General features: G+C 41.2%; 1 protein-coding gene across 3 annotated transcripts in view; it reads left to right on the top strand.

Annotated features, from left to right (window-relative positions):
- Positions 1-214: 214 nt before the first annotated feature.
- ACSL3 (acyl-CoA synthetase long chain family member 3) overlaps positions 215-18,463 on the top strand; it is a 42,835-nt gene continuing 24,586 nt past the window's right edge. For 2 of the 3 annotated variants that reach the window (XR_004753353.1, XR_004753352.1), the window contains exons 1-4: positions 215-471; positions 9,047-9,148; positions 11,684-12,105; positions 17,904-18,081. Coding sequence is in view for 1 of the 3 variants with exons in the window: in XM_035335099.1 (XP_035190990.1) it covers positions 11,755-12,105; positions 17,904-18,081 (529 nt within the window). In the remaining 2 variants the exon portion in view is untranslated. The remainder of the gene's footprint in view (positions 472-9,046; positions 9,149-11,683; positions 12,106-17,903; positions 18,082-18,463) is intronic. The other variant, XM_035335099.1, reaches the window with a different exon arrangement.

Genomic DNA, 18,463 nt, shown 5'->3' with positions numbered 1-18,463 from the left:
AGGCCAGGAGGCTGCAGCCTGAGCTGAAACAGGAGAGGTTTGTGTGTAGGGCACTTGTCAGTGGGGCCGGTCGAGCGGCTGACTTGCTGCCCAGAGAGGTTGTGCGGCCTTCTTCCTTGGAGGTGTTCAAGATGCGGCTGGGTAGAGCCCTCAGAAAGCAGCTCGGATCTCGTGGGTGACCCTGCTTTGGGACGGGGGTTGAACCAGAGACCACCAGAGGCCCCTTCCCACCTGGCTACCCTGTGGTCCTGGTTAGCTTCTGCCTGCAGAGCTGTCCCCGTGGAAGTTTCTGAGCCCCTTTATTTAGGGCTTCGCCCAGTCTGGCCGTGCAGGGTTATTTATCGTACGTGGAGGAATATAGCAAGCACTTAAGGCGATCTTAAGAAGCTCTCAAATGGCAAAGTTTTGTTTAATTTTGCAGTTAGAGTTGAAAGAACTGCTCTTCATCCTGAGGTCCTGATCTACATCGTGGTTTGCACTGCAGTGAGGCCTGGAGGGCTCTTGAGGGTTTTAGTACTCGGCTTTGGGGAACAGTTGGGGATCTAACAACTGTGAGGCTGTTGAAAGAAGTCACCTGGACAGGCCATATCTCAGTCCTACCTCCCGAGCGACTGTTATTAAGTCCAGGGCTGCAGATGAAACAGAAATAGAGATTTCTGAAGAAAGCTCAAGTCTCATTCTGCATTAGCTTCTAAATCAGTTAGGGAAAACTTGTTCAAAACTGCAGCAATCTCTGTTGGTCCTTGGGAAGGAATCACCCTCACGCGTGTCCTCTTGTGCCTTAGGCAAAGCTGTAGCTCACGGGAAGTCCCGGTACGGACTGGGTGTCTAATCCCACAGGAAGAGGTGGCAATTTGTCAACACGTGTGTGGGGAAGTCATGTTTCGGTGTCTGGGAGTGTTGTTAATTACAAAGACATGCTGGTTAATTACAGTATCTCATGTGGGATAAACTGGCTTTTCAGTTTTATCAGTTTCCTAAACCTTGCTATCTTACCAGCTTTTTATCAAAAGATTGCAGATTTTCACTGTTTATGGTTGAAAGCAGCAGTAGCAACCTGCAAGCATTTTCCCGTTTCACTTGAAAACTAGAAACCGAGTATTTTGTTTCTTCTGGGCACCGTGTAAATATGCTTCCCTTGAATGCTTGTATCTAAGAGATGAAGCCAGGGTAAGATCCGGAAGGGGAAAAGAGAGAATAAAGAGAAGTGACTTGATGGAGATTAATATCCTGTAGCACAGAATAGCACTAACAACAGCTCTTCTGCATCCTTGGAGGAAAAAGTTTTCTGCCTTCCTGCTCCCCAGAAGAGGGAATAGAACTTGATGCGTTTGTTCATGTCGGCTGTTGAGAGGCCTGCGAGAAACCTCGGTGTCCAGAGGGAGGTCTGGCTTGGCTTCGCTGCTTCTCGAGCAGACTTCCGAGCAGTTAGTACAGCATCATGCGGCTGAGGGCACGATGGCATAAGGCTTGTTGGATCAAACATACGGCGTGATTTCTACGAACCCAAGATGTAAGAATATATTCTGGGAAACAGTGCAGCATGGTCTGCGGTTGTTTCACCAAGCTGTTACTAAAAATCAAAACTTATGGGCTTGTGCTCTGAGAACCTACAGAGAAGTTGGAAAGCGGAGCATGCATGGGGAGTCCTTAAGAGCTAGATGTGTGTAATGTATATTTGGCAAAGAAGATGTCTGTAATCTGTGTTATATCGGCGCGTGAGAGGCAGAAGGGAACAGGGAGAAGCTGGAGGTGGCGAAGGCTTTGCAGGAGGGTTGGAGTGGTTATGTTCCCAGATGTACAAGGCGTCTGCTGCCTTTGTCTCCAGATTTTGTCAGGATTCGTATGGTGAGTGCTGAAGAGAGGAGAGGGCAGGGCAGCAGGCGTAGGGAGGAGGCAGTAGTCCCGGCAGTGCTGGGGCAGGGAGCTTGGTTGCATGTGGTAAAACGCAAGTTACATCTGTTGTGCAGCCCTAAGCTCACAAACTGCTCGGGAAGCTCTGCCACCAGGGTTTGTCATTTATTTATAGCTGCATCTTTGATAGTTCTGATGAAGTATTGCTCCGTTGTATTGTTTCAGGGATGCTGTGAACAGAGAAATGATTTTCCTAATGGGCAGCTTTGAGATACCTAGAAGATGTCTTGCAGTGCTGATAACTGTAGTTTTCCTCCTTGTAGAGAAAGATGCTTATGGAGATTTTTTTTCCAGTTCTCTTACAATCCGAGTAAATAGCTTTACCTGATAATGTCCAAGACTGTTGTGAACAGTACAAATCTGCTTCCTGAGCAAGAGGAGCAGTGCTGAGAACCAGGGTTTGAGCCTCCCGGCCATGGAGGTGTGCAGTGGGTGGTGGAAGGTGGCCTCAGGCCTTCTGGTCAGCAGCTAAAGCAGACGGTCATAGAGACACTTGTGGCAGCTTTTGTTTTCAAAAATCTGTCATCTACCAATTAAAAAAAAAAAAGTTTTATTAAAAAGGAAAAAAATGCTGCCCACATCCTGCATTGTGCATTCATGGGTCCAAAAAAGGGAGGTCATTAAAGGGAGAGATCTTTCCAGTTGGATGGTTTTTTCTGTGCATTGATAGATGTTTCTGTGCCTATAATAACAGTCTAAGAGTTTGATGGTTGAATTTTATATATTTTAATTAACTAAATTAGCTTCATCTTTCACGATTCTTTTGGGGATTTTTTTTTTTAGTGAAAGATGTAATTATGTCTGTGATTGAAGTGTGTTTTAGCTGTTTCATGAGCCACAGACTTCTGTTCTTATATTCTAGAAATGTTTAATAGTTTATTCTGGACTTCCAGTTGTCAACTTGTATTAATCTAATTTGACCATCTGTACAACACAGGCAAAATAATCTTGGCTGCACATATTCACAAAATTCCTACAGGTGCTGTTAGTACAGTGGCACTTTTCCTTTTAACAAAGTCAGTGTTCCCATTTTAAAAATAGTGCTGAAGACTCCACACAGCCAGGTACTTGAGTATTTTGGTCTTGTTTATGTAATCAGAGTCTGGGGGTGTGTTTGTTTTCCCTGAAGAAAAACAGGATTCCTTTCTGCCAGAAACTATTTACCTACATAGCATTTGTACACCAATTCCGAACTAATGACTTGAATTATCTCCCGTGAGCAGGTAATTACCTCCTCCTCCTCTTTATCCCCTCCAGTCTGCATCACTGGGTGCTAGATGTTATCCTCTCATTTTCAGCACCTGGGTTTGTAAGTTTTGCTTTTAAGGGTGACGCATGAGGAGCTGGGGCTGGGGATCATGCTCTTAATGCTTCCTTGCCTGGAATAAAACTCCCTCTAATGTAATGAGTCCCTGTTGTGCATTTGTTTCATGTTGTGGAATTGTCAGGCATGTTCATCCCTGATCCTGCCTGGCTTTGCTTACCAAAAAGCAAGATGGGATTATAAAAAGAGAGAAAAGAACATTCATTCTGGTGCAGCTGAGAAGGGCTGTCCTGATGCCCTCTTACTTCTAGGGTTAGAGAATAGGATGGTATCTCAAACGAGCAGGTTAGGCATCCTTCTATCTTACCTAAATCAATGTCAGGTTCTCGCCACTGCCCCTAGAAAGTCAGAGCAGCCAAGGGAAATTGCCTTGCAAAGCAGCCTGCAAGTCTTTTTGTACTTGAAGCTTCTGTGCAGCTCCCCTGTGCTGCTGCGGAAATACCTGGGGACGGGGCACAGGGGGACAGAGGGCAGAACAGGACCAGCTGAGACATCCTGCTGTGGTAGCCAGCCTTACCTGGGCTCCAGGAGGTGCCTAGCTCAGGAAACTTGTTAGCCAGCTCTGGTCCTGCTGAGAACAGGACTGTGTGTCTGTGACAGAGGCAGAAGAGCTCCTGACGGGCTGCCCAGTCGCTTTCCGGCTTGGCAGCCTGGTGTTTGTAGTGCCACGCTTCTCTAGGTGGGAAACGTTACTCGTCTGAGTCCAGTTCCGCTGCTGATAGGCGTGTGAAGCCTTCTGGTGTCTTGTAAGCCATGGCTCGGTTGAGTTTTAGCCTTTTGGAAATCTGGAGTTAAATAAGCCAAGTAATTTTTGGATATGAGGTTCTTAGGGGAAAAGTGCTTTCTGTGCATTGCAGCACGACTGGGGTATGTGTTCAAATATATCTTAAAGTATTTCTGTAAAAACACAGCTTGGGAGCCAATCATCTGTAAACGTGTTTTGGAGGTGGGATTTCACAGATAGAAATGTAAGCAATCTAGTAAACAGAAGACTGCTGTTGAGAATAGATTTGTAACTTGGGATAAAAGTAAGTCTGCAAAAAGTTTGCACTTCGTGAGGCATCGAGTCCCCACTGAGTCTTGTGCAAGTGTTGTCCTGAGGCTGTTGTTTTCCAGATGACAGCTCAAAAACGTGCTGTTTGCCTTCCTGCCCAGTGGCTCAGGGTTCTCTGTGTTGCTCTCAACTGCTACAAAATGTAGTCTGAAACCTGAAGGTGAGAAGGTGGTGGACCCCTCTGGGGGCTTGTGCCTTCCAGCGAGGCCTGCTGGCCAGGGGAGAGGGGTTCCTCCTGCCCGGGAGATGCAGACACTGCTGCAGCCTTGGGGGGGAAGGAAAGCAGCTGTTTGTGGGAACAAATTCATTACGTTTTTTGGTAGCAAGTCCTTGTAGATGAATGGACACCATGGTGTTACAAACAAGAAAATCCAGCAAGCAATAGGAGCCTTCCTTAGAAGAGGAAGTGTATTGAAAAGTCAACAGCTCAGCCTTCTGAATGAAGTGCTGAAACATGCCCCGTTATCAGTTGGATGGCTTTAATCGTGCTGCGGATATCCTTATTCCTTTAAAGTGTATTGTGGGATTCCTCTTAAGTAGTGTTCCACTGGCTGATACTTTTCTTGTGAGGAATTCCTTTAAAGGCTTGGAATAAATCTTTTAATTTTTCTTTGGAAACCTGTAACATCAGCTTGGTGTCTCTGTGTTGCTTTGTTGCTTGACTTAAGTGTATTCATCTACTGCGTGCTCTCTGGAGACATTCTGCATTAAGGTTATCCCTAACAGAAGCCCATCAAAGAGAAAAAGTGTTAGAAGGCAAAGATCTAACATAAATGCATGTTCTTACCAGATTTTGGAGCTGGACTCTGATGTTTTTTAAAAGGAATAGGGGATAATGGGTAATAATTTTTACTGTCACACTATAGGAAAGTAATTAATCTAAAAGTAAGTGAAAATGTTTTTGTGCATGCTAAAAATGGCTAAAAATTTCTGGTATTGTTAGGTTAGACTTTTGTCCTGATCTGACAAATATAACCAGAATGCAGCATGCAGCCAGATTCTATATACAGCAACAGAGCATCTATTTTTATTTAGATTTTTAAAGAACCAAGCCTGTTTCATACCTTGACATTTCAGATGTCCCATAAGTACGAGGACTGATCTGAGGCTGCATTTTATAGCAGAAAATGGCACATCACACCATTCTGGTTGTTCTCTTCCATTTGGATTGAAAGCAGAGTCTGCCTCCCAGTGGAAGTACTTAGGACGATTGTTTTAAGTGACTGGAATATCATGGAAATTTGGAGAATGATAAATCAGCAGTGATAACTGAATTGCTACTTCTCCAGTAGCCGAAGGCTGGCGATAATGATGAAGCTTCCATTTTCTTTTTACACAGAAGTTTTCCATATTGTAAGTGTGGTGATATTGGTGTCCATGTATAACTCATAGTGTTTTAAAAATCTAGTGGTATACTTGGGAAATGGGTATTTCTGTCTCTTTCTGGCAGCTAACATGCAGATACCAAAGTTACTTTGAGATCTTCAGTAGTAGTAAGGTACATTGCCCATTACATTTATTTTTCTCTGACACAGGAATGAAAGCATTCATTTTGCATGGCGTTAAATACATCTCTTAAATGCTGTAATAACTGCTTATGAGAAGGGATAGAACCAATGTGTTGACAATATCTGATGAATCAAAAGTGTCTGAAATGAATAAGACACTTTTTTTTTCCTATGAAGCAATATTGTGTAGTGGGAGGAAAAGGAGTCAAAGATGTAGTTGCAGCACTGGTTGTGTTCCTGGGTTAGCCATTACTTGATTGAATGGCTTTGAGTAAGTGTGTTTATACCTCTGTTTTTTTCTCTGTACTAGGAGTAGCAGTGTCGGCAACTTTCTGGGAAGTACTTTTGTGTTTGCTGACAACAGTCGTTACCTGTTTTTAATTTCTCTTATTAGTAGAAGATATATTTGTCAATCTGTGAAATACTTAGCTTTAAAATGTTTTGAAGAGGAACCTTCCTAAGATGCACAACTGCAGTGTAGTTGTTTTTATCAGCTGGTTTTAGTATCTTCAAAGGTTATTAATGCCTCTTAGGTAACAGTAGCTTTAGGACTGCCTGTTCAAGTATTGCTCCTGAATTAACAACTTCTGTAGTATTAATTTTCTGTTGACTTAGGTTTCTGCAGTGACTCACCCTAGGCTCAAGTAAGCGTCAAAGTTGATAGAAAGGAAAATCCACCCTTCTGCACTGACGGGAAGGTTTAAACTGGATCAGCAAGCTAATCTGACTCGTTCCTGGCCACACAGGCGCTAGTGTGTCGGTACAATGGAGGCAGAGAGCTGGATTTTGCAAACAATCAGTCTGTTTTCATTAGCAGCCCAGCGTTAAATCTGCTTGAGCTGCATCAAAACCCAACCCTCATGGGCAACCTTGGCTGCCCTGGCAGCCTGTTGGATGCTTTTCCTGGGAGCTGCTTCATCCCAGGCCATGGCTGGTGCATCTTCTGCAGCCTCTGTTTGGGCCCAAATGAGTCCTGTGTCCTGCCTGTGCTGCCAGCCGGAGTGGAAGTTATTGTGGATTTGTGTATGTTTGAGCCTTCCTGGGAGAGTTTAGGTGGCTTGGGGAATCTGCCTGCTCGTGTTGGTAGCGCTAGGCAGAGCTGCTGGAAGTTGTGAGAACTGGGGTATTTGCCTGTGCTTGTGCGAGAGGCGGGCGGCAGAGCTGAAGGCAACAGGGGCGCCTGAGTTTAAAATCAGCCTGGATGTGCTCGTGGAGCATGGTTATTCCCCACACTTGCTATATAAATCCCATGTCTTTCTAAGAGAAGGTCGTAGTGTCAGCTCTGCTCTCCCGCTACAGCCCTCCCTGCCGAACCAGGCGCAGGCCACAATGCGCACGGCGGTAAGGGCCACGAAGCCTCGGGAGGCTGGAGCAGTGGTGAGGCTGGCAGGGCTGAGCCATCCTTTGAGCAGCTGAGGGAAATGGGGGTGTTTAATCTGGGGAAGAGGAGGCTCAGGGCAGACCTCATTGCTCTCTGCAGTTACCTGAAAGGAAGCTGTGGGGAGCTGGGAGTCGGCCTCTTCTCACAGGTAACTAGTGATAGGACTAGAGGGAATGGCCTCAAGTTGTGCCAGTGAGGTTTATGTTGGAAATGAGGAGACATTTCTTCTCAGGAAGAGCAGTCAGGCGTTGGAATGGGTTGCCCAGGGAGGCGATTGTGTCACCGTCCCTGGGGGTGTTCAAGGAAAGGTTGGACCTGGTGTTTAGTAACATGGTTTGGTGGGTAGCATTGGTAGTAGGGTGATGGTTGGACCAGATGATCTTAGAGGTCTTTTCCAACCCTAATGGTTCAATGAAAGGCCTTTGGCCTGCAAGCCCTCTGGGGCCAGGTGTGGCTCTTCAGGAAGGGGCAGGAGCACAGGGGGCACCAGCACTTCTTGGGACCCAGCTCTTCCCTTCCACCCTGCTTTGGGTCTCTCAGGGATTTCCATCCTCTGCGTTTCCTCTTAAGAAATGTGCGAAAACACTCTTGCTGTAGCTGTGATGAACATCTGTTTAAAATATTACTGTCTTAAACTCATCTTGCAAAATGGATATTCCACTCACATTGGTGTATGTTACAATTTTTTTTCCTGACAACATTCATTACCTCAGGATATATCTCGCTTCATATTGGAGGGAATTTCCTGGTGGAGTAGAGGCTGCTAGCTACTTTTGCGTATTTCATTTTCTTCTGTACAGACAAGTACATTAATATTTATAAATGAGTAATTATAATTTCTTCTAGAACTCTTTGTAAAAATAAAAAGTGCACTTGCTGAGTGCTAGCAAATAAATGTTTAAAGTCCAGATGGAAACTAGCAGAAGCTAACTTCTAATGCAGCTTAAGGTCTGTATTACGTGTGCTTTGTTATATTGTCTTGAGTTAGTTTGTTAATCAAGGTATCGGACAATACATGCAGATACTCTGATATTTCGTCCAGTAAAGCCAAACTGTCGCAAACCCTTTTTTATCCTTTCTGTGAATATTAACAAATCAGTTTCTGTCTGTGAGATTCACTGATGTGAGAAATCTTGTGTGGGCTCCTGTGACATTAAAACATTGACTGAAGCGTTCCAGAGTGGGGATCTTGGAACCCTGGGGTGTGAGCTTGGTCATAGGAAATGGCGTAAGTCGAGGAATTGCAGGAGCTGGGTGGGAGCGCCTTGGGAGCTTACCTCAAGCACCAAGGAGTCCGTCCACCAAACTGTCTTCTGGAAAAGATTACCTGCCTCAGAAATGAATGGCTTTGTAAATAATAAGGAATGGGAAGTGTTTACATTTGCTGTGTATTTAAATGTGAATTGCTGGCACAGGTCTTTAAGTGTGACTTGTTTCCACAAAGGGTGATAAATAATAAAGCCTTGATGTATAGTAGAGCAAAGTCAGTGCATGGGATGATTGCTATTTTATGTAATCTTCCAGGAATATTTATTACTAATGCTGAAGTGTATTTTATACATAGATATACAAGGACAGGTATATTTTTTTCCACCCAAAATGGTGGAGTCAGCGTTACAGTGAGAGGCACCAGAGAGCTGGAGTTTGTCAGGGAGACAAGTGGCACAGGCTGCCAAACATGATGGTTCTAGCTACCCTGAATATACCATGCTTGACTACGAACCATGACTACCTTCTGGGTGTTGTAACAGATTTTAACTTTGATATAGTTTAGATTTACTTTCTTATTTATTACAAAAGCCAAGTGAATGAGCAGAGGATGTGTTTTGCAATTGCCGTATTTAATTGGGATTTTCCATTTTTAGATTTTGCAGTTGCCTGTGACAGCACCTGTTGAGTAAACTGAGACGGGAGCACCTTGTATCAGCTGTTGTACCTGTACCTGCCACAATGAGACGTTGCATAAGGTTTTCTTTTCTTGTTAATTCGTGATTTTATTGTAGTGTAATTACTCTAAGCAGGTCAATTAGTAAACACATTCCTGTAAGGATTTTATCTTCCGTTTAACAAAACTTTGCTTCTAAAACTAAAGGGTGTAACAGTATTAGTGTAAGAAGTATACCAGGCCAAATCACTGATTATGCATTAAGCAGGATCAGTCTCGAGTACTGCCGGTTTACTGCCCCAAACTCTTCAATGAGCGTGCAGGTTGCCTTTTCTTCTTGCTGTTGGGAAAAAAAAAATGACAACAGGGAAAAAAAAAACACATAACAAAACATGGCCTTACTCTGCTGTTTGGTGACTGCTTTGTGAAATAGAATGACATAAAACCAGAACAGCTGTTATGCATGTGCAGAAACATTTGCTTCCACACCTTTTCTGTAAATGTGTTTTTGCATAAATTAGCAGCTCTTTCCTCCAGGATTTAATCTGCCAGCCTTTCTTGCATCACTGGTCAGGGCTTGAAAACCGATTCCTCAAACCCCCCAACACTGTTGCATGAAACCAGAATGCATGCATGTTATTTAAGAGCCTGAATGTTTACAGCTACTCTGCAGAGTGGACCACTAACTTAAAGATGTTTTCAAGTGTATCTTGTATTTTTAGTTGGCAGTGACTAAGTGGAAGTTACCTAAGAACAAAACTCTGGTATTATAAAGGCAGTGGACTTTGTTACAATGAAATAAACTAGCCAATAATTACTAAAACTATTTCGGATTCCATTCTTATCCGCCTTCCATTCCCTGCCCCCAAATGTTGGGTTTACTTTCCCTCTCTTTGTAAAGTAGGTGTAATAATAGATTGACCGCAAGTTGTAACTTCAAGGATGTCTTCAAACAAATCTTAGAATATTATAAAGAGAGGAAAATTGAGTCTTAATTGGCCCACAGGGCAAGAAACCATATTTCCAAAAGATACTGTCTATTAAATAAAAAAGTATTTGAAGTGGAAACATACTTTTTCTTAAGGGTTAATTTTTAAAAGAATCTGAAATAAGTTACTTGTAACAGTCTCAACTTAATGAAGGAGAAACTGCAATAATTAGCAACTTAGGGTAATGAAGGTTTACCAGAATTGAAGTCCAGAGCTGGTTTCTGTGCTGGACGCTTGATTTTTCCAAACCAGAGTGGCAGTCCCAAGTAGTTCATCTTCACCTGCCCCGCTGGAGCATTCCTTAGACCTTTGGTTGCAGTGCAGCCTTTATGAAATAGCAGGTTAGCACAATTTATGACTTGCAATTGAAAGAAAGAATTTCCAAGGTGTGTTTTTTTTTTTTTGTGTGTGTGTGTGTGTGTGTGTGTGTGTGTGTGTGTGTGCAAGGCTTCAGTTAAGTCAGAAGAGAGATCTTAAGATCAGACCTTGCTGTATATATTTATTTTTCCCCCAGAAAGAGTGGAAAAGTTACCTTTCTCATTCTGAGGCAGGAATAAATCTGTTGGAAGATGTGCAAAATTAAATGGAAAGCTGTTATTCTAGAAGGTCTCAGTGCTTCCCTTAAAGTTATGGAACCTACTGGGCATGTTTTGAGACAGGCCTGTTTATTTGTCAGGGAATTTCTTTGGAGAAGAATTGTCCAAAAGGTACTAAGTCAGTTGTTTTCATTTGTGCTTGTCACGGTGGTTAAACTCTTTTTCTACTTTGTAGACACACAGAACTTCTCCAGCTTTATAAGGAGAAAAGAATAAACATGTCTTCCTTTCCCGGAGTTGGGCCAGTCAGGTTTATAGCACAATGCATATCTTTCTGGAAAACGGGTGAACGTTTGTCTGGTGAACTCTGGATTCTGCTTTAAAACATCACATTCTATGCTGCTATCAACAGCAACATAATTTTTCTGGACTGCAGTAGCTTATTGGTTGGCACGTGGTTATTTCCATTAAGCATCCCTCAGTGACAGCCTAAGAACATAAGTCTCTTCAAATGATGACTGAATTTGCCCTTTAGCCTACTTAAACGTTTTTTTTTTATGTCATCACTTGTTTTGCCTTTGATCTGAAAATTAAAATACATGCATTGTTCCATTTTTGGTTTTAAATCCCTTTGCCCTGCTGCTGCTTGGAAGCATTATTTGTTTTTTTAAGGGCTTGTAGGGAGGTTGATTGTTTACAGTTGAAGGACATGCAGATCACCAGTTAGAATAGGCATATAGGAGTTCTGGTGTGATTGGAGAGGATCTTTTGAAAATGTGAATGGTCTATATTTATCTCAAATAGATATGTGTTTATACGTGTAATTTTACTAAAACCCCAGGTCTGAATTCCTTAACAATTCTATATTTGTGTTGTACAGAATCAAAATAAAAATACTAATCAGTACTGCAGTCCGTTAAATGGGAATGGAAATGTTTCTTCATGTATCAGCGTCTTGTGATTAAGACTTCTAGCCTAATTCTGCATAAGAAGGCCTACTTCTGAAGTGGATTGTAATAACATGTCTGAAAATACCCCCTTTCCCCCCAGTAGTAGAGTTTCCTGCTAATTTTTTTTTTTTTTTTTCCCCAGGTCGTTGTGGATCCCTGTGTGATTGATCCATGTTGTCAAACTCTCCCTTGTAACCCTCAGAGGCCGCCAAAATGAAGTTGAAGCATAACATCAACCCCATTCTTCTGCAGTTTATAAACTTTATAGTCTTGGTGTACTCAGTTGTAACGTACATTCCATGGTACATATTTTCAGGATCAAGGCAGGCTATAGCAAAAGCCAAGCAGGTTAAAGCTAAACCTGTGAATAACAAACCTGGGGGTGCGTACAGGTCTGTTAACAGTCTGCATTGCTTAGCTTCGGTTTTATATCCTGGGTGTGATACACTCGACAAAGTTTTTAAGTATGCTAAAACGAAATTTAAGGACAAAAAGCTCTTGGGGACTCGTGAAATCCTGAAAGAGGAAGACGAAATCCAACCTTCAGGAAAGGTTTTTAAAAAGGTAAGTTTTTGCTGTCTGCCTTCAAGATCTTTTTTCAAAGTGCTTTCTGTTGCAACATTTCTAGCCCAGCAAAGCAAATTGTGTGAAAAAAGAAAGTTTCTCTACTTAGACTATGTAGCTGTGGAAAGAATTAAGTTATCTAATTCCCATAAAAAAAATCTAAAACTTCTTTTGCATTCTTGAGGAGATATCCTTTGTTATAGTTTCAGCCAAAAAAGAAAAGGCGTAAATGTGTTTAAGTATTTTTTTTAAAAAAAGACTTAGCAGATGATGTAAGAGGCTTTAAAGTTTTTATTTTAGGTGAATAAAAAAGGTTTCCCCTTGTCTTATTCTGAACTATATTAGATATAATAGAGAAAAGTAGTAGGTGCTGTATACTCAGATGTGCCTTTTCAGTGAACTTAATTATAAATGAAAGATTTACAATTTTACCCAACTGCTCCTCTACTAATCTGTTCCCACAGTGTGGGGAGGGAATTTCAGTATAAAACTTTGTTGTTTGGAGGGACTGAGGTTTTTGTAGCCTTTTAAGTTCAGGCCTGTATTGTTGGTTGCAGATTCATGTTTGGTCAGAGGCATTAAAAAATGTCGTTTTGCCTGAAGAAGCAAGTCAAGGTCCCGTAAACAGGATACACATCTATGTGCAAATAAGCGTTCAAGTTCTTTGCTTCTGTATAAGAAGCTGATTACATGCTGTTAAGACAATTCTTGGTTAAGATTAGTTTTCCTGTAGAAGAAAAAGTTATCTCCATATAATAAAGGATTCTTTAAACAATGCTAATTTTAGTTCTGATATAGGAGCTTAATGCTTAAAGTGGAATTTGGTTTATGTCTCAATGCCTGGCAAAATTTAGTTGTGTTAAAATCTTTACAGAAGCTTTGTTAGTGAAGCTTCCTCTCAGTCATTAGGGTTAATTTTAACTATGAGGTAAATGCTGTTTAACATACAATCTGGTTTGAGGCAAACTTCCCTCAAACTTACTTCATTGCCCTGTAAAGAAACAGAAGGAAGTTCATGTTGTGCAAACTGGGCTTCTGAGCACAGATCAGAATTTTGGCTGTGGGTGATCTGTGCTCTGCTCTTCAAATATAATCAGTAGCACAACACTTAAGAACTTAGGAGTTTTAGCCTTTTCCATTATGCAAGCATTGCATTCCGGATAGTGGAAAGTTGAAGACTGTTGATGTTGACCTACTTAAATTACTTGGTTTTAGGCTCAGAAGTTACTTAAGCTAGGAAATTCTATCTAAGCTTGACACAACAGTTCATTGTGGTCAGTTACCGCGCTTGCCCCAACAGTATTCTGTTCCAGGTTGCGGCATTATCACGTAACTTTACTTTTATTGTTCTGTTTTTCCATTAGGAATACAGTGTTTCTTAATACCCCATAGCATGTTTTAGCAAGTGACCATATGTGAAGATTTCCCAAGGTGCCTTTGTTTCTGAATGTTAGGGGTCTTCTCCTTTGAACTTTGTCTTTCATACCATACGTCTTTGTTACTGCTCGCTTCCCTTTAGCGAAGGCAAAGACGGGGTTTATTTGGTGCAAGCTTTTGAAAAGGTACATGACAGTTCTTAATTCTTCCGTGTGATGTATATAATTTGAATATCTTATAGGAGTTGCAAAACTTCTTATTTTTTCCATTCCAGAAATTGAATGGAGTGAAGGGAATGATTGATGTATTTTTCTGAGGTCATCTGCAGATCGTGGGTCTGTGTACTGAATTGCATTATCTATTAGAAGGTGTCTTTGTGATGTGCAATTTGCAATGAGCTAGATTAGCCTAATTAATTAATTAATTGGGTAGGTGTATATCCCCTTAAAGTGACCTTCTTAGGTCACAAAGTGATTCTTAGAAGAACTAAGTGTTCTCACACTAGGAAAAATGATTGAAAGCTAGATATTTAACATCTTTACGGTCATGTACTACTGTCATATCTTCTGAGAGCAACGGTATCTGTGAGAATCCGTAATTTCTTGAATTTTTGTGATATTGTTTGTAAGAGTTACTCCTTTTTACTGGCCAAAGAAGCAGAAATTCCTAGACATTAATTGAAAAAACACCAAAAACATTTTCTCCTGTGTGGTTTGCATTTTATACATTTTCCTGTGTAGTTGATGTTTCTGTTTGCTTGTGTGGTGTCCTTTAATACAAAGATTTGACAGCATACCCAGTATAAATTTCATGAAAAATGTTTTAAAGTTGGGATGAAATAACCTGCTATTAATTTCATAAAGTATGTATTCAAGTCAGGATAAAATACATGAGTTAAGATGTAAGAATTTGAGAAAGAAGTGCGGCGTTCATAAATTTTATTTATTTATTTTTTTGATGCCCATAAGATGAGGTGGTGCCCAGTTGAGGTGGTGTACTTTGATGTCCACAAAATGTTTGCAAAGAATGTCACCAAAGAGTTTAAAGAGCCTGCCATTCCATAGCCTTGTCCTGGTCTAGTAAGTGCAAACAAAGGCAGGAAGTAAAGCATGTGGGTAGTTATCTGGTGTTTGTGGTGGCAGGGGTTTCATAATGTGAAATTTGTGCTCTTAAAAAATTCATTAAAAATCTGGCAAGAGAGATGAGCAGCAAGGTAGCAACCTGTTCCTCGTAAGGAATGATGCTCAGGTTGGCTGGTGCTGAAACCTGCTGGGGGGCTGCAAGAAGGTTCTTGTCATGACAAGTTGTTGAGCAGTACAAGGGATGATGAAAAACTGAGGGTGATCTTATGTAAATATACTTCAGGATTTTTTTTCCCCCCGAAGTGTTCAGTAGCAATCCATGTTTTCATGTAAAATAAGGCCAAAAATAGACATTTCAAACAACCCCTTTTGCATTTCTAATACATTTTTCTACAAGGAAATATATTTAACTTGTGATCAGTGGCTTTCAAATTGTAGCTGAGATTCTTTGAGCCTTACGAGCTACTTTTCAGAAGGTTGTGAATGGTGACTGAGGGGTCGGGTAGCTTTGCGACTCTCCGTGCACCTACTGTTTCTCTGAGAACATTTTATGACACCTTCACACTAAGGATGTGAATGCAGTTGCCCTAAAGTCCAGGTTAAAAAAAAATGTTAATCGTGTAGCAAACATTTATTCTTAATATTTTGACAGCTTTCCAAATATTAGCACAGTACTGATATTTAATAATACTGTCCAGGGCACTGAAGTATATAATTTAAATATTCTAGTAACTCGCAGTTAAGTGCGTTTAAAAACTGAGTGCACTAGAGGGCAGTGTTTTTCTGTTAATGTGCCTTTTCTAAGAAAACACTCAGAGGTTGTGTTGCTTCTGATTTAATGCGTGGTGTTATCTATCTGTTTAATCGGTTACGAATAATGCTGGCTTCTTGGGCCCTTCTCTTGCAAACTCTTGGACTGTTACCTTCTTCACATGTGTAAGCAGTTATCAAGCAGGAAGAAGTTCTGAAAGTTGTAAAATAAAGCACGTGTGTTGAACACTCAGAAGATTGTGGTGCTTACCATCAGTCTTAACAGCTATTTACAGTACAAACTGTACATGGAAAAAATATCTGTGCAAAGCTGCTGAGGGAAGGGCCAAGAAGGGAGATGCGTTTGGAGATGCTCCAACATAAGGGTGAGAGAAACCAAAACCTGCTCTATATTCCTCAAAGGAAGCGTGTAGGGATGCCCAGAAGAAGGGGGCGTATGGACTGAGACAGTAAATGAATATGTTATAGGGAGGGGATAGAGGACATGAGAATTTCAGTACATGGAAAGCAGCAGCAAAGTAGAAGTCAACATAGCCTGATTGGAAGAGGCCACACATCCCTGTTCTTCAGAAAGGTAGCTTCCAATGTGTTAGGCCCTGTCTGTGGATTGTTTCATGTCTTAAAGGAAAGCAGCAGTAAGGCCTCCTGGTAGCATTCTGTAAGTAGTATAATGTGGTGGAAACTGATGAGTTTTATCAAGAATTTGCAAGTCTGTCAAAAATACTGAGTCTTGGGGAAAGCTGCCCCAAATTGAAATTAGAATTTGAAATAACTGAAGTTTAAATGGACTGGAAAATGTGCAATATTTTATTTGGAAACCTTAAAATATTTCCACCCCAGAACTACCTTCGTGTGTCAACCAGATGAAGTCCTAGGTCCTCCTTGGCACCCTACCGGCGAGTCGGTGCCAGTACCCAGGCACTGCCCGTGGTGTTGCGGTGACCAGGCAGCATCTCTGCTGTGGTTCTGTGCCAGGTACAGAGAGGAACTGACAGTAATCTTAAGGTTTGGGGCTCTGGAACAGCCTGCTTGCCAGTGAAGCAAACTTTCTGTAAATAAGACAGGAAATCCTGAGCAGATGATCAGTGAGATGTGTTTGTTTATTTTTTTGTGGAATTGCTCAGTATTGCTGCTGATGGCAAATATTGATTTCCCGTTTTGATAAATGATATTTTCTAGTGAAAACACTTGTGAAGTTTCCAAGCATCTTCCTCTATGTCTATCCTGAGGTAAGAAAGCATTGCCTTGTATGCTTGTATGTATGTTAATGAACAATATGCAATTAGAATTTATTTTTCAGTTCTATTAAAATTTGAGAGAGATTTTCAAATCCATTTTGTTAGGAAGTTTGGAAATACAGCCTTCTTAGAGATGTCAGAAAAGTTAGATTTTATAGCCTACAACTTCAAAGTTTAGTTAAATTTGAAAAATGAAGTCTGGAAAACAAAACGGGGTGATGAGGGAGAAGTTTTCTGTTTTTGTTGTTGTCTTTTTTTATTACAGAATCACAGAATTTCTAGGTTGGAAGAGACCTCAAGATCATCGAGTCCAACCTCTAACCTAACACTAACAGTCCCCACTAAACCATATCCCTAAGCTCTACATCTAAACGTATTTTGAAGACTTCCAGGGATGGTGACTCCACCACCTCCCTGGGCAGCCTGTTCCAATGCCTCACAACCCTTTCAGTAAAGAAGCTCTTCCTAACATCTGACCTAAAACTCCCCTGGCGCAAATGCATTAATGCATTGGAATGCAGGAAAGGTCTGAAATAGTTGACCAATGGCAATGATATGTTTCAGAATTGTCAGGGTGCTTGTATAACTAGATGGGTAAGGTTTAATCAGCTAGACTTTGAATTTTAAGTGCAAAACATTTGGTAGTGCATCTCTATGTGAAAATTTCTAGGATATCCTCGAAATAACCTGTCACTCTTTGAGAAGATGGTACCGTAAGGTGCAAGTGTGCGCACAGAAGGTAGATAGTGAACTGTAAATTCAAATCCAATTTTCCTGTGCAACAGCTTTCCCATGATGAAGAAAAATGAGATTGCCTAACTTTTTCCACATGGCCTTTCAGTGCTGATATTTGCCAGTAATTTCCTGTCCAGTCTGCTTGTCCCGCTTTTGTTTAGCAGTAAAAAATGGCAAGAAGATTATTCTTCCCCTGACATTAGTTTCAGAACAAACAAAGGGAAGGGAATTTCACAATTTCTGACCGAGAACTCATTGATCCAGTGCTTTCTGAATTCCAGTTTCCTTGGAGTTTTTCATCAGATCATCACCTAAGTATCGTGTCTGCGTAGGACACGGTGGGAATAGTGTGTTCTCCTATTGTGAAAACAGCAACAGAGGCGGTAACGTGCATAGAGATGTCGCAGCATTTGTGGTGGATCTTCCACACCCCTGTAACCTTGGAAGAATATTATTTGTTATTTTGAGTAATCTGGTGTTATAATTCAAACAACTTTTACTTCAGACATCTGTGGTTTATTCATGTGGATAAAGATGAAGTAGGACATATGCTGAGGCGTCTTGTTTTCTAAATTGAATTTATTATCCTGATTAGGTCATCCTTGGCAAATACACCTGGCTTTCGTATGAAGATGTATACGTTAAAGCTGTTAATTTTGGAAATGGCTTAGCAGTGTTGGGTCAGCAACCAAAGACCAACATTGCTATCTTCTGTGAGACCAGAGCTGAGTGGATGATTGCAGCACAAGCCTGCTTCATGTGCAACTACCAGCGTAAGTATGAGGCTTTCCTGGGATTTTCATGTCTTTTAACCTAACAGTACAATCTGAAAATAAACCTTTTTCTTCCCTTTACACACTAATAAAAGTGTGTATGATGTTTATATAGAACACTTAAAAATTAAAAACAAACCCACAAAACTGCGTGAGGTAGAAACTGTGTACTTGGTAGTTACTTTACTAAAGGGGGAAACCTGTATGTGTTTGCAGCTGGAGTATGCTTTCAGTAAATACATCGTGCTCAATGAATTTCTGAGAGGTTTGTTTTCTTCTAATCTCAAATCAGTACAGATTCCCAAGTTCCTAAAAACAAACAAACAAAAATCGCACATGAATGCGTTGACTCAGTTTAAGGAGTTGACGTCAAACCTTCATC

Source organism: Oxyura jamaicensis, chromosome 9 (assembly GCF_011077185.1).
Source record: "Oxyura jamaicensis isolate SHBP4307 breed ruddy duck chromosome 9, BPBGC_Ojam_1.0, whole genome shotgun sequence".
NCBI lineage: Eukaryota > Metazoa > Chordata > Aves > Anseriformes > Anatidae > Oxyura > Oxyura jamaicensis.
This window is presented reverse-complemented; position numbering and strand designations above follow the sequence as displayed.